Below are 16,940 nucleotides of genomic sequence, written 5' to 3'. Positions count from 1 at the left end.
TATCATTTGAATAATCTCTAAAATCTCCTCAATACATTTCAAATCTTTGTTTTTAGTAACACTATCTTTTAAGTTATTTTCTATACTCTATGTAGGGTGTATCACTTGACTGACCTCGTAAACATCATAAAAATATTATGAATATAAATTATGCTTTTTTCTTGTTATAATGACTACATATAATAACATGAAAATACAAATGTTTAGTCTAAATAGCCGAAGTCTCGTAACACTATAATTTACATATATATTTGTTTTTTATTATACTGACCTTCAGTTATGCCTAGTTAACATTAGTTAACTTGCAATGATGCAGTGCACGTCTAATCAAGTCTCATATCTAGTAATATAGAACTGTCATTTAGTCTTTCATGTCTTGGTTGTGGTTTAGTGGACTAGTATACTGTAGTATACAGTCACATTTCTATTATTATACCTTTTTTATATATATGTCATATAGATTACTACTATTTAGAAATAAATTATTAAGCTCATTTTTTTTAAATATAATAAATATATAAATTGAAGAGTAAATCAAACATTTATCTCTTCTTTCTCTGACTTTTGTACTATACTCCGTTACTGCTGGACGTAGATTGCTAAACATTTTAAAAAGTTGCACATTGAAGATATCAAACAAATTTTTTTAGGTTTCACATATATAGCTCAATAACCAAAAAATCATAAATAACTACACTGATACCATAGAATTCCACTATAATTTATTGAGCTAAGTAATTAAGATATATTTAGATATAAAAAATATGAAACTTTGAGCTGACTAAAGACACACCCTACCTCATTGAAATCTTAGATCAAAAGAATGTGGTAGCCTTTTCAAAGATTAAAATGGCTGAGAAAACCATTCTAGGGACATTATTGGCTGTTGATTGGTTATTCACATGTCATATATTGAAGTAAGTGTATGTAAAGGACCATTTCCAAAAATAGAAAAAATTGAATGGGGCCACTATGTTTGATTCACTATGTAAACCATACATCAGCAAAATAAAAAAAAAATAATGATGTTCTTATCTTATATGTTAGTAACTTGAGTTCCTAATTTGTATGAAACTACAGACTTAGTATTTTGACATCACAAACATCTACTTTAAAACTGTGCTACATTCAACATAACACATCTTCATACATCATTATCAATGTGTGTGTCATTTCCATTGATAAATGTTCACTGCAGGACCAAGCAAAGCCTGTTGTGACAGATACAGGGAAACCATATAAATTTAACCTCTATGCCATGCCAAAAAGTACATAACCTCAATGCCTGAGCTTCAGCTCCTGGGTAGCTGGGCATATCATGTGAGATCATGACTACCTCCACAGAAATAACCACAGGGAAAGTGAAAAAGGTGGGAACTCCTGAAGGTACAACAAGAACATAAACCAGGATTTAGTTACCAATTTGGTGCTACTGACAGGACACAACTATGAGCTGGAATGAATTAAAGGAAGTAACTTGAGTGACATATGAATTAGAGGGAAGGCCTGACTGAATGTATCTCTTGCAAAAGCCAGCAGATGAGGTACTATAGCCCAAAATGCCAATAGTTAAGTGTTACAATGAGTGGCCAACTACTAATCATTCCAATTTCCAAATGAGAGCCAATTCAACAGAAAAACCTCACAATGCAGCATCTATCCTACTGGAAGAATCTGTATGGGCTGAGACAATTGACCTGTAGTGACTCTAGGACCTGTAGTGCCCATAGATCTGTAGTTAAAGTTTACCATACTTCCAACAAACCTCAAAGCTGAGCTCCCAAAGTTATACAGTAGTTACAGACACAGATGACGGCCTTCTGACAAAGCAGTGGAACCCTTGGATGTGGACAGAATCTACTCTGGGTGGGAACCCTCAAACAGGGGCAAAAGTATGACCCCCTTGTAGCAGCCAAAGAATTGTGAGATGCCAATATCAGAGATAAGTGAAAAGTTAACAATCAAACTAATGAACATGCTAATAATGATCCCAGTTTGACATCAATGGACTTGGTGATCCTGAGAGTCTTTTAATGAAGCTTTACAACCACATATAGAGCGAGACAAATCCTAGAATGTCGAGATCTATTCAAGTTAACTACAGATTCTGCTCTATAACCAAATTCCCAGAAGCAGCTGTATTCTTTGAGAATTGGAATATGCTTTCACTTGGCAGTGGTAAGCTAACTCATGCAGTTCCAATTATCATGGCATACAAGGCAAAGCTGTCCTTTCAGGTAATTGAGCAATCAACCTCTCTGCATGAACCACATTGTTAATGAAATGAGGAAAGACTAAGGTACTGCTCCTAGACCTTTCAGCATCACGTAAGATGCAGGTTCAAAAGTAACTGGAGAAAGACTTAAAACACTAGACACTTGATGAACCAACTAAAGAAAGGAAGTCTGAGGTAAAAAAATCTAAATCCTCTCCAGAATGTCTCAGATTACTCTCAAGTGCAGCTTCAGACCACTAGAGGAACGTTACCAAACTGAATATAAGTCTCCATCTTATTACAAACAAGGAGGTCATTGACAGATTGTCAAAAAAAGTTGTTTTCTAACAACTTGATATTTTTCATCTCATTTTTTGCACCAGAATTTCAAATTGTTGAAAAATATATAAAAATATACTGAAGTGAAGCAGGTTCAAAAGTAAATATCAGTAGACAGGAAACTTGAGAATTCATATCCAACGTATCATGATAATACTTTTCTTCATAAAGAAGCATATTTCTTATGCAAATTACAACTATAAGATAGAAAAAAGAACTAAAACACAGACACTTACCCTTCTAACTACCTTTTGGGTGGTATCAGACAGCTGATCTCCCTCCACAACACTTTTAGAGTTTTTGGTCTGAAGAGAGACAAGAGACAGAAACGTAGTAAGATAGTATTTGTATTAATATCATATGAAAAAAAAACTGACGAGCATTTGGATAATTAAACAAAATTAACTTTTTTTGTAAAAAAACAAACAAAATGGTGAAATATGCATTTTGGACATTGTTTCTACTCTTATAAACTATATATATGTTCAATGCACATTTCCAATATGTCTGTCATCTGACTATAAAACATTAGCTTACCTCTTCATCTTTGTATTCTAACTTTCTTTTCCTATTGGAGGGTAAAATACTCTGAAATAATAAATAAATAAAATCATGTGTTGTGGTTATTAGAATACTACTGCAGCCTCAAGCATAATACACAGGTAACAAGCTCAACCACACATTATTATTTAATACTTCAACCAACTGTTTGCATGTCCTTTAAAGCTTCCAGACAACAACATTAGTTTATAAGTTCAGAGTACATAGTTGTACTTGTTAACATACTTGTGCAAGATTGTGAACTAATTCTTGATATTTAAAAAAAAATGTCTTTTTTTTTTATTGCTTGTATATGTGAAAGAAAGCATGCTTATTTAAAAGTCTTTCTTTTGGCATTTCATAATTTAAAAAAAAGTGTTTCTCTGATGGTGTTCAAACTTTAGTGATTAGCAAAATTTATTATTCTCAAACGGTCAATCTTTTTTTTGGTTATTTTAGTTTTTTAAAGACAGTTTCCAACTACCGCTTGTTTAACCCTTTCATGCTGGGTCACAAGTCAAAGGCCATATCATCATTTTTGTTGACTTGTATTCAAAATTGTTTTCAACTGTTACTTTATAAATTTATGTTAATAAGTTTGAAATCAAACTGTAAATTATAATTCAAATTTTAATATTATAGACGAGTTAATTTCTTAGTTTTAAAAGTAAATATTAAAAGTACACTTTTAAATACAGATTTTAGTGAGTCACATGGTATACTGAATGCAGCACTGTTTAAAATTAAATGTTTGTGATGTCAAAGTATGAAGTCTATAGCTTCATACAAATTAGGAACTCAAATTACTAATACTAACAAGCAAGAATATAAAATTAGAAGCTCATATATTTTTATTTTGCCGAGATGTGGATTATGTACTAAATCAAACACAGTGGCCCCATACAACTCTGTTTTTTGAAATGGTTTGATTGATTGATTTAATGTTTTATGGCACAAAGCAGCTGGGCTATCTGTGCCAAATGTCCAGTAAAAAGGTAAAAATAAATTAAAAGTAGTAAAATACATAAAAGGAAATGAAGGTAAAACAAAACATCATTGAAAAACAGAAAAAGTATAAAACCAATGTTTACATCTAGTCTACAATGTGAAGAGAGAAAGCAGAGTAAGATAAGTTGTAAAGGACTTTCTCTAGCAAAATAGTAATGATCATAACCTGCCAGGAAGACCAACAGGTAAGTACAAGAACCACCATCAGTCACCTGAAGTTGGCCTTTCCAGTCCTGGTTCCGGGTTATGTTGTCATAACAGCCATTATCAAAAGGTAAAATAAAAAAAATGTTAAAAGACATATAGCAAAACTGTAATAAAAATTAGCCAAATGTCCTGTAAAAAAATAGAAGTAAATGTAGTAAAATTTGTAAAAGGAAACAAGATATAAACAAAACATAAAATGGCATAAAACCAATGATGACATCCAGTCTACAAAGTTGTAAAGGATTTCCTGTAGCAGAATGGTAATGATCATAACCCGCCAGGTAAGTACAAGAACCACCGTCAGTCACCTGAAGTTGGCCTTTCCAGTCCTGGTTCCGGGTTATGTGTCATTATGGCCAGTACTAAAAGGTAAAGTAATAAAAGTGTTAAATGACATGCAGCAAAAGTGTAATAGCAACTCGCCAGGACGACTAATGGGTAGTTCAAACAGCAGTGTTAGTCACTTGAAGTTGGCCTTTCCAGTCCTGGTGTCGAGTTATTTAATTTTCTGGCCATTTTACAATGTCAAATTGAACTAGAGAGATTGAGACTAAAAAGGGAACCACAATTAAAAAGGTGTAATGAATAAGTAACAAACATTTAAATGAGGTTAAAAAGATTAATGGCCATTAAAACACTAAAAACTTTATCAAGATGGACAGTGTCACCATCACCAATAATACTGTCCAATGTCACAGACAAACCCTGGTACAGGACATGTTTAAAATAGTGCTGTCATTGAGAGTTGTAACGATGGAAGGAAAGTAAAATGTGGCTTACAGTGATTTGAGTGTTACACAGACTACACAGTGGTGCATTAGTTCCAGATAATAGAAAACGATGAGTTAGAAAACTGTGACCAATGCGTAGTCTAGTTAGAACAACTTCCTCCTTCCAAACCTTATGGAAGGTAGATGGCCAAAGCCAAATATAGGGTTTTATTTGAAAAAGCTTGTTGTCACGTTGCTCACTCCAAGTGGACTGCCAGCTGGCATGGAGCCGAGCCTTGAATACAGGACCATAGTCCATGTACGGAATAGGCACAGTGGTGATAGTGTCAGAGTAGATAGATTTAGCTGCCATGTCTGCAAGCACACTCCCGCGAATACCAACGTGGCCTGGTATCCAGAAAAACTGGATAGAAGTAAATGTTAATGAGAAATGGTCCAGTCGGTTTTGAATATCAGCGAAAACAGGGTGTGAGCCAACGTGAAGTGATTCCAAGGCCAGCAGAGAACTAAGGAAGTCAGTATAAATAGTGCAGTCGGAGTACTGCTCAGCTTCAATATGATCTAGGGCAAGAGATATGGCGTACAGTTCAGCAGTGAACAAAGAAGCTGTAGAGGGGATTCTGCACACAACCACCAAACCAACTGCAACAAATCATGGCAGAGCCCACAGAGTCACCTGATTTTGAACCATCCGTATAAATTGGAATGGAAGGATGGTTCAAAAGATGTTCAGTAAATAAAAGATGGTACTTCCAATCGGGAGTATCTGCCTTTTTCAGATGACTTAAAGAAAGGTCACATGTGAGGGCTGTAAAAAGCCATGGGGGGATGGGTTAACCAGTGGACTCTGCAGTGTTTTCCAAGGACAGACCCAATTCATCCAATTGCGCCTGGATGCGAAGGCCAAAAGGAGCAATAGTAGATCGTCTGTTTTGAAAAAGTAAGGCCCACTGAGGAAGGAAAACACATCCCCAGGTGGGATGCTTTGGTAAGGAATGAAGTTTTGAAGTATACTGTGAAGATAGTTGCAAACGGCGAAGGTGTAGAGAAGGTTCATGAGATTCAATGTATATACTTTGAACTGGAGAGGTACGGAAAGCCCCAGTGCAGAGTCAAAGTCCTTGGTGATGAATGAGGTCCAGCATCTTTAAGGCCGAGGGTCTGGCAGAGCCATAGACCATTGATCCATAATCGAGTTTCGATCTAATAAGAGCACAATATATCTTTAACATAGAACATCGATCCGCTCCCCAACTGGCAGTAGAGAGGACACGGAGGATGTTCAGTGCTCTTGTGCATTTCACCCGTAGCTGCATTAAGTGTGGTATAAAGGTCAGCTTATGGTCAAAGATAAGCCCCAAGAACTTTGTCTCAGGGACCACTGGCAGTGAAACTTCACCAATACAGAGTTCAGGATCATGGTGGATACCCGTTGGTGGCAAAAGTGCATGCAAACGGTTTTAGAGAGAGAAAACTTAAAGCCATTTGCCATAGTCCATTTCAATACACAAATAAGGGCAGTTTGTAGTTGCCGCTCAATATATCTCATGTTCGACGACTGACACGAGATGTGAAAGTTGTTAACATAGAGCCCGTTTGCAACAGTGAGAGGGAGTTGTTCGGTGATGGCATTTATCTTTATACTAAAAAGTGTAACACTCAAAACACAGCTGTGAGGGACCCCAAGTTCCTGTACAAAAGAACGGGAAAGTGTCGAACCCACACGAACTTGAAATCTCCTGTCCATTAAAAATTTTTTAATAAACATGGGTAAATGGCCACGTAACCCATATGTATGGAGGTCTTGCAAAACGCCATACCTCCATGTTGTGTCATAAGCATTCTTAATGTCAAAAAATATTGAAACAAGATCGAATGATGTTTCAAGTCGAATTAGGTGGTCCGTGGTGAAATGCTGTTGTCAGAACCCACACTGGGTGGGCAAGAGAAGGTTGTTTGATTCGAGGAACCAAACAAGACGAGCATTTACCATCCTCTCTGAGGTCTCACAGAGACAGCTCGTCAAAGCAATTGGACGGTAGTGTGAAGGAATCTTGGGATCTTTCCCAAGTTTAGAGAAGGGTAAGATAATAGCCTGGCACCAGGCATCAGGAAAAACATTCTCCTGCCAGATCCAGTTAAAAATAAGTAGAAGAATATCAAGAAAAGCAGGAGAGAGATAGTGCAGCATGTCATAGTGTACATCATCAGGTCCAACAGATGTACTGCCAGACCGATGAAGGGCCATTTTCAGTTCCACCAGTGTAAAGGGAGAATTATAGTCAAAAAGACAGTCAGTTCAAAAGGAAAGAGGTGAATGCTCTGCCCAAGCCTTGATGGCCAAGAAGGTGGAGGAACAATCAGAAGAGCTAGATACCTGGCAAAAGCTTTCACTTGGAGTACTGGCGATGCTCTGGACATCAGCTACCTCTTGACCATCAAAGAGCAAGATGGAGAGGGGGACAGAATTGTAGTGCTCACTGACCTTTTGAAACCTGTCCCCTATGACCTTGAAACTGGTGGTAGAAGATATGCTAGTTGTGAACTTATCCAAGATTCCTTCTGGCTTTGACGTCTTACCCACCGAGCATGTGCACGAGCCCGTTGGAAAGCGATGCAGTTCGAAAGTGTGGGATATCTACGGAAAGTATCCCAGGTCTGTTTTTGAGTCTTCCGTGCCAAGTGGCAAGCAGGATTTCACCACGGATGAGGATATCATGGAAAACGTGTTGAGGATTTAGGAATACACTGAGCAGCTGCTTGTATAATACAGTCAGTTACCGCTGCCATACAGTCGTCTATTGATGTCTGATTCACGATGGCAGGATCAAGTTCTGCAAGAGCAGTGAAAGTGGACCAGTCTGCCTGGTCCAGCTTCCACCTGGGCACATGGGTAAGGTAGCATCGACCACGGCCTATCTCTCTCAAAAGTATAGGAAAATGATCACTGCCTAGTGGATTATTGTCAAGCCTCAATGAAAAATGGGAAAATAATGAAGGGGAGCAAATTGAGAGATCAATAGCAGTAAAAGACTGACTAGGTGCATGAAAATAAGTGGAAGAACCAGTTTTGAAAAGAAAAAGATTGTGATCAGAGAGCATACGCTCTACAGAGCGACCCCTCCTATGAATAACAGCACTTCCCCAGAGGGGATGATGTCCATGAAAGTCCCCAAGATTAGAAATGGAGATGGCAACTGTTCAATGAGAGCATCAAGGTCTGATTGATCATATGTCTCTCCAGGAAACAAGTAGAGAGAACAAACAGTGATGGTACGACCCAAGGAAACATGGATGGCTACAGCCTCCAAGGGTGTGTTGAGTGACAAAGACAGGATGGGAACATGCTGATCAACCAATAGTGCCACCCCTCCATGTACTTGTCCATCACACAGCCTGTCAGTTCTGTACAGAGAAAACTGCCGAATGGTGACTGTATCAGCAGGTTTTAGAAATGTTTCTTGTAAGGAAAGACATACAGGATGGGAGGAAGCAATCAGTGTTTTGATATCATCCAGATTAGAACGTAAACCTCGACACTTCCATTGTATCAAGGTGGCCATTTTTAATGATGGGTAGGCAAAGTGGCTGGAGAACCCTTCTGTTTACGACCACGTCTTTTTTCCTTACTGTCCTTAGTCGGACAAGGTCTATCAACCTCCATGGATCCTGCCCTGGGTCGAGTGGGCAGGTCTTTGTTATTGGAAGGGGATTCCAGTGACTGAGGATGCGAACGAATGATTGTTTTGCCTCTTGGGGTGGGAGAAAAAGATGTATCAGAAGAAATGCCTGTATTTGAAACTGAAGGATGTGGATCTTGAGGTTTGTTGGAATGTATGGGAGGAACAGAGATTGGTGTGGAAGTCGATTCATCAACCTTTTTAACCATGGAGGTCAAAAGGTTTTTCATTTGTTTTGAAAACGATTCTCTTGGAGGTACAGAGAGGTCTGTCTGCACTCCCACTGTAGTTGTGGAACGAAGTGCAGCAGCATATGTCCGAGATGGATTGCCGGAGAGCAATTTCCGAGCCTCAGGATAACTAATGTTATGGGTCATTTTCAAATGCTACACCTCTTTTTCCTCCAACCATTTTGGGCAAGAACAAAAGTAGGAAGGGTGCAGTTGACACAATGTGGGTCCGTGTGACACTCATAGGCATCGTGGTCCTCGCCACCACAACGAGTACATGTCAGAGAACCATGACAGGACGTCTTTGAGTGCCCGAACCTCTGACATTGGAAACATCGAAGAGGGTTTGGAATGTACGGTCGTACCCTGCAAATTAGATAACCTGCCTTGATGGTGGCAGGTGCACGTGGTGATGTAAATGTCAAAACAAGGATATTTGTCGGCAGTGTAATTCCATCTTTGCGAGTGGAGATGCACCTCACTGCAGAAACTCCTTGAGTGGAGAGACCAGCGAGAATCTCCGACTCGAGGGCGTTCTTCAAGTCCCTCTCAACAATAACTCCTTGTGATGAATTCAAGGTAGCATGAGGAGTAACCTCAATAGGTACATCCCCAATTGCGTTTGAATTCAAGAGGAGTTCACTGTGTTGGGATGTGGATGTTTCAACCAATATGTCTCCAGATCAAAGATTCTTTACTGACTTTGGAGAGCCAGCAAGTCCCTCTAGTCCCTTCTGAATAAAAAAGGGGGACATTTGCCCTGAAGGCTTTTCTGAAAAAGAATGTAATATAAGAAAATGGGGTACAGGTGTTACAGATTGCTGCTCAGAGTCTTCAAGATGTGGTCGTTTACCTATTGACTGTTTTTTTCACTATTTTATTTATATTTTTTGTTGGAGAATCCATAGGAGAAAAGGAAAATTTCAGTACCCACTGACCCCACCCACAATGGAGCCCTATGAGGGTACACGCACTACAATGTCATGCAAAGACATTGTAGCAATGCCAGGATTTCGTGAGCACTATACCTATACACCAGCATCAGACACAATGTCCACAACACCCATTGAGAACTTCCAACACTGGTACTTGGTTGACTCTAGCCCAAGTGGACCAGCTAATTGACCCAAGGGGAGCCATCCAAAGGCTGCCCGTCTACAGGAATTCAAGGCCAAAGTGGTGTGTTAGGGTTGGACCCCTCAACCACCAGGATCCTAACCTTCCCTTCACAGGTCGCCACGCACGGCAAACACATCGTGGAAGTTTAAATTCCACAGGAGGTAAACTGAAAGAACAGAACCTTTGATGGGAGGTCCCATCACCACGAACAGGAATCCACACTGAGGGGTTTTTGAAATAGTCCCTTATATATATATATATATACACACACACACACATACTTACTTCAAAAGATGACATGTGAATAACCAATTAACAGCTGAATGTCCCCAGTGTGACTTTCCCTGCCATTTTAATTGAAAGTAATAATAAAAATTTATAATGGCAATACATCAGTCACTTGTATAGTTGGAATAATCAAAAACAAAATTAACTGGAAACACTAATTTTGATTAATTAGTTAATTTTGTGATATTAATTTATTAAACTGCATTTTAAATTAATTGATTATTTTAAGTGAAATAAATCAATTATAACAATTAACTTAATCACTAAGTTTTAAAGATATATATTATGTTGGTTGTCTACAAAATAATTTGTTGCTTTCAAATATGCACTTTATAACACAAAAAATATATTAAACACTATATAGTCAGTTAACTATGTTTACTGTGTACTCATGGATGGGAGGTCAAAGTTTATATGCCTAAAGCTTTTAGAGTGTGCCATTAAAAATGGTATTATGACTTTCATGTCAAAATTATCAACATTTCCTGCTAGCCTACATTGCTGTTATACAACAGTTTGTGTTACAGAAAATATCTTATAGAATGTAGAAATACTAAAGAAAACTTTAGAAATGCATTTAGAAGGTTGTAGGGTTCATACAAAATTTACAAATTGTATGGTGAATAAAAGTATTTTTTTATCCTTCACATGAATATTACCTTGCATTCAAATTTCTCACAGTAAGACCAACTTTAGCATTTCACAAAAATATTTTTAATACAAAAATGTTTGTGGCCCAGCATGGCCAAGTGTGTTAAGGCGTTCGACTCGTAATCCGAGGGTCGCGGGTTCGAATTCTGGTCGCACGAAACATGCTCGCCCTTTCAGCCGTGGTAGCGTTCTAATGTTACGATCAATCCACTATTCGTTGACAAAAGAGTAGCCCAGGAGTTAGCAGTGGATGGTGATTACTAGCTGCCATCTCTCTTGTCTTACATTGCTAAATTAGGACCGGGTAACGCAAATAGCCCTCGAGTAGCTTTGCACAAAATTCAAAACAAACAAAAATGTTATTAATATGTCTGATTTTTTGTGTATAACATAGAGTTACAACAGAAAGTGTTCATACCCAGGCGTCATAAGTAGTTTTTTTTCCAAAAAGTATCACGATTAGGATAATGAAAGTATAGTATATTATAAATATTATACTAACACACATCTACATAATTTTTTGTGTAAATTAAACGACAAATAAACTGTTTATAAACAAATAACCAAAAATAGGAAAAGCAGAAAGTATTCATACAGTTCAGAACATGTGAAAAAACTGATATTCCCATAAAAATTTTGTTTAGTTTGGCAAATAAACTACACTATACCATTCCAGAACTAGACACTTGGTTCATAATTATTGGAATCTAGCCAGCAAAACATTTACTTCCGGCAATTTAGTGCCGTCTCCGTCATTATCTACTTGGTTATCATGGCGAACAGGAAACAACTGTCCAGTGATTTAAAAAACTGAATTATTATAAAATACAAATCTTGTGTGTCTATTTCTGGTATTGCTACACAACTTAATGTGCTGAAATCTACTGTTCAAAGCATAATTGCCAAGTTTAAGTTTATAGGATCAACTGCTAACCTCCCTCTTTCCACACACCCCACCAAAATTCCAGAGAGAACCAAGGGAAGGTTCTCAGAAAAGTTAGTAGAAACCCTCCTTTAACACGTAATGACATACAGAAACTGGTAAGGAAAACTGGGGTTGAAGTAAGCACCTCTACAGTTACAAACATCTTACGCTCTTCTGGGTTCAAAGCATGCCATCTTCATAGAACTCCATATTTAAAGCCTGTTCATTTAGAAGCACGATTGAGGTATGCAAGAAAGCATGTAGATAAACCCTTTACCTCTTGGAAAAGTATTCTTTTGTCAGACGAGACTAAAACCAAGCTTTTCAGCCACAAGGATGTTCACAATATTTTCCGTAAGAAGGGGGAACGAAATCTTCCAAAGAACACTGTCCATACAGTTAAACACGGAGGTGGCTCGATCATACTATGGGGTTCCTTCAGCTCTTCTGGTGTAGACAGCCTTCACCACATCAATGGAATCATGAAAAAAAGAGTATGTTGGTATATTAGGCACTTATATCAAGAATGATGCTCAGAACTTGCGGCTTGGGGCGTCATTGGATCTTCTAGCACGACAATGACCCTGAACACACATCAAAATATGTGCAATCCTGGTTGCAGAGGAACCATACGAGTATTCTGAAGTGGCCATCGCAATCACTCAATCTCAACCCAGTTGAAAACGTTTGGCATGAGTTGAAGACCAGAATTCATCGGCGTCATCCGCAAAACTTGCAAGAGTTGGAAGCCTTCTGTAAAGAAGAATGGAAGAAAATACCAATCGAGTACTTTCAAACGATCATGGAGGGTTATGAGGAGAGATTGAGCCAAGTAATTCACCTGAAAGGCTACACAACTGACCATTAAAGTAGACGCACGAACACTTTCTGCCTCTCCTATGTTTGGTTATTTGTTTATAAACAGTTTATTTGTCGTTCAATTTACATAAAAACTTATGTAGATGTGTGTTAGTATAATATTTACAATATACCATACTTTCATCATCCTGATCATGATACTTTTTAAGTCATGAGGAAAAACTACTCACAACACATGGGTATGAACACTTTCTGTCATAACTGTACATATTATATTCACTAAATGCCCATCACATTTTATGAAGATCCAATTAATTACAGGATTAATGTTTAGTTCTGATACATGTAAGTACCTTGCTTTAACCAGAATTAATTGATAATTACTTAGTTTTTTATAAAAAAGCTAAAACCTAATAATTGGATTTCATATTTATTTCAAAGCCATAATTTGTCTATCCTATGCTATTTATGCATTTAGTACCTGTTAAGTGAAATCTTTCAAAGTGTAGGTTTTGTGCAAATTATTAAGCACATGTTAGTTGCTATATATCAATAAACATAATAAAAGCAAAGCACTTATTTAACACCAGTTATTTTTTGTCATTTTCTTCAATAATTAAATTTTCTGAGAAATTTGGCACTCACTTTATTCTGCTCATCTTTTGTATCAAAATCCTCATTTTCACCAGATGGCTGTTCTAGATTTGTACTCATTTCCAAATCATTATTATCGGGCTCTATTGGCTGTAAGAAATAATTATATACTTATTACTTTATTTAAATATTCAGAATTTCAGATGGCTGAAAAGTAACATTCCAATTTATCAGTAAGATTTTTGGAAATCATATGAAGATGTGAGGTTAATTTTACCTGAAATTTCCTCTATGAATTACATATATATGTGTGTAGAACTGATTTTTTTCACAATGTAGTAAATGAGGCCAATATAGGAGCAGTTTTCATACATCTATTTAATACTTTTTTTAACTAGTTTTATAATTCTAATAAACCTTGAATCATATAAACTTAACTGAAAAGTACATATTACACAAGATGTAAACAAAGAGATTATATGGAGTTTCAATTTTGCTTGTATCTTTAAGTGTTAAATGTCCTTGTATGTATTTATACACAATTTATACTGAAAATATTCTTGTTGTTAAAAATATGTCCTCTTTCCAACTTGTTTACATTTATGAAACTGGAAAAAAATTACTGGCAGCACAAAAACATACTGAATTACAAAATGAAATGATTATACTCATTATTTTATTTTCATAAAGGATTTTGTGTTCTATTAATCCCATAACAAAAACCTAGCAATGATAATTGTCAAAATCATAATGGATGTACTGGAAACAAAATTAAAGGAAGTACTGGAACAGAATTTTATTCAAGAGCTTAAATATCAAGAACAGCATCAACAAACTTTTTTTTTTAAACTTGGGCAAATATTTATGAATAATACTGTCAAAATAGACTCAGTTTTTGGAATATAAAAAAGTGAAAACATAACCTCAAAACTCAGAAACAAAAACCTAGATACTCAACTTGCACACATATACATTAACCAAACACAGCAACAAGTTTACTTAACCCTAAAATTATTAATGGCATCATGGACCACACACCTGTTCCTGAAATACATTTTTCTTAACTGTTATGCATGAAATTGATTGCTAGTCCATGAATTTATTGTTACAAATAACATACAAGTCACACAAATAATGTAATAAAAAAAAAATCTATATTATAGCTAATCTCTCTTCATAACTTATGGAGTTCCTTATGTATTTTATACAGAAAATGAGTATTTCATCTATTCTATTAGATCATTCTAACATATCAAAACATAAAATTACTTAATACAATGAAATATTTGGATGATACTGATAATGTACAGTATTGAAACAAAAGTTGGTAATTCACTGTTAATGTGTGACATTTATAAACCAACCGAGAAGAAAAGGACTAACATTACATAAACCCTGCACAAATTTAGTACTTAAAATTTCATAAGTAACACTTATGATTGATCAATGAAACAAAACAAGTTATACTGTTAAAAAGACAATATTTTCTCAGTTAACCCATCCAAGTAAAGATGATAAATGTGATTTACAAAACTTTGATCTTACACATATTTTTACTAGCATAAACTTTTCTAATTTAACACAGTTCACCTTACTGTAGACTATATTATGAGACTGAATTATTATAATGTGGAAATATTTAAATAATTAATACTCTTAACCATTTTCTCAATTTTTAAACTAAGTGTAAAGTGATTAGGTGTCGATCTGACATCCACAACTATATTTAAAATTGCAGCTCAGCAGTTTCATGTATACCTTATATCCTAGATCTTCATTACATACTTTTGTGGAGTGGGATTTACAAGAAAAAAAACACCTGGGCTCAAACTAAGATATGTCAGTAACACACTTCACATAACAATAGCTTTTTATAGTTATTTATCTGCTTACCATCTGTGAAGGAGGTATAATAGCAGGATTGTTTTCAATTTCCCAAAGTCCTTCATTAAAAAACTTTCTCTTTTGAGGATTTCCATATTTTTCTTTAAACTTGTGATAAGGATACAGATCTTTAGTACCAAGATTAGCTCTGAAATTCAGATAAAGACATCTTAAATTGCACAAACAAGAGTACATAAGAGTTCTCAACTAATTGAGAATACAGTTTTTTCAATAGGAAAACTGAGGTCTACAAAAACTTGAACTTACCCACATGATATTCAAATAATCTATAAATGTATAAGTACTGTAAGAAAGGTTTCACACTGTTAAGTGAAAGTATTTAAACACATAGACATAATGAGATGGAAACAATTCATGTATAGAACTTTTAGCCTGATTAACATCTTATTTTGTGAGGCATAATTTAAATTAGATGTAATTATAATTACAAATAATTTTGTCAAATCTGCCTCAGCTTTTGAAATAAAGTGAGAATGTAACCTTAAAATTCAGAAACAAAAAGCTTAGATATCTATATTATATGCACACATATTACTGCTTTCTTTTTGTTCCACTAAAATAACAGGGAAGGAAGATACATGTTAAAGATAACACTGGAGAATGTGTGTGGACCTATGACATAATCATCTGGAACTGAATCTTCACTGAGAAACAGTGATAGTTTTTAAAAAGAGTGGCTTGTTAATGAGGTAAAGAGAGGAATAGGGATAAAGATAAATACTAGACCAATCCTAACTCAGAGCATCAACAACCAAAGTAGTTGGGTCTGGTATTAATGACTATATCAGAATTTGACGTGCAAAAATTGCTCCTCTGCAGAGCAGATTATGGAGAAAGCACTGGTGTTTGGAACCACCACACAACAAACTGGAAAAAGATGCAGACATTGGTGTAAAGATATAAGCTAGGTTAGGAGAGGGGAGTGAAATACCTTTAGTTATACTGGAGCAATCAAACCATCATACCAAAATGAAATTTAGTGGGAAAGGGAGAGACAAAAGTATTTCTAGATTTATATGATTCCTGAGGATTGATAGCTGACTAAGGTATCCCATAGTCTAGTAACTTGAGAAACTAAGGAAATAAGGGAAGACTGTTGGCAAGTAGTTTCAGCTCAAGATTCCAAGGAGTCTGGAACACCATCAAATACTTGATCTGTAAAAAAAAAAGTGCATGATGAAGGATACAAAGATAGGAGGAAGAGAGGTGGATGACCAAAAAGAAAGCATTTTGACTGAAAGATCCCAAAGAGAAAGAAACTTGGTCAAAATAAAGATAGTAGATGAAGAAATAAAAGCCAAGGTAGTAACCAAATAAGAATGGGTGTTCCTTAAACAACTACTGGAGTTGCAATGAAGGAGTTTGGTGAATTAGTAAAGGACAGAGACATAGCAAAGTAGTTAAAAAAGGTATGGTGAAGATGAGTAGATTGCTGGAAAGGGAAAGAACAGCACCCCAAACTTGAAAAAGGTCTCAAAGAGACTGTAGTTCAAGAAATAAACAGGTCAAAGAAAAATTCACGAAAATGATGAGGACAAGAAAAACATTGATAAAGGAAAGGTTTGGATAGAAAAGCATCAGTTTGAACAGGAATTTCTTGACAGTCAACATGATTCAATGATAAAAGAGGATGTCACCTTATTTTTGAGTAGTAAACATAGGAGGAAAAGAACTGAAAGCAATTAAACA

The 16,940-nt window shown here is 36.1% G+C and overlaps 1 protein-coding gene across 1 annotated transcript in view; it reads right to left on the bottom strand.

The window, feature by feature from the left end:
* The window catches only part of LOC143249257 (uncharacterized), a 51,576-nt gene that overhangs the window by 17,082 nt on the left and 17,554 nt on the right, over positions 1 to 16,940 (bottom strand). Inside the window, exons 3-6 of the mRNA XM_076498779.1 lie at positions 15,240 to 15,378; positions 13,398 to 13,496; positions 3,092 to 3,142; positions 2,791 to 2,859 (exon numbers count right to left, since the gene is read on the bottom strand). Coding sequence (XP_076354894.1) covers positions 2,791 to 2,859; positions 3,092 to 3,142; positions 13,398 to 13,496; positions 15,240 to 15,378 — 358 coding nt within the window. The remainder of the gene's footprint in view (positions 1 to 2,790; positions 2,860 to 3,091; positions 3,143 to 13,397; positions 13,497 to 15,239; positions 15,379 to 16,940) is intronic.

The sequence above is a fragment of the Tachypleus tridentatus genome, chromosome 4, assembly GCF_004210375.1.
Source record: "Tachypleus tridentatus isolate NWPU-2018 chromosome 4, ASM421037v1, whole genome shotgun sequence".
Lineage (NCBI taxonomy): Eukaryota > Metazoa > Arthropoda > Merostomata > Xiphosura > Limulidae > Tachypleus > Tachypleus tridentatus.
Note: the sequence above shows the minus strand (reverse complement) of the source record. Positions and strands in the feature narration are given on the sequence as shown.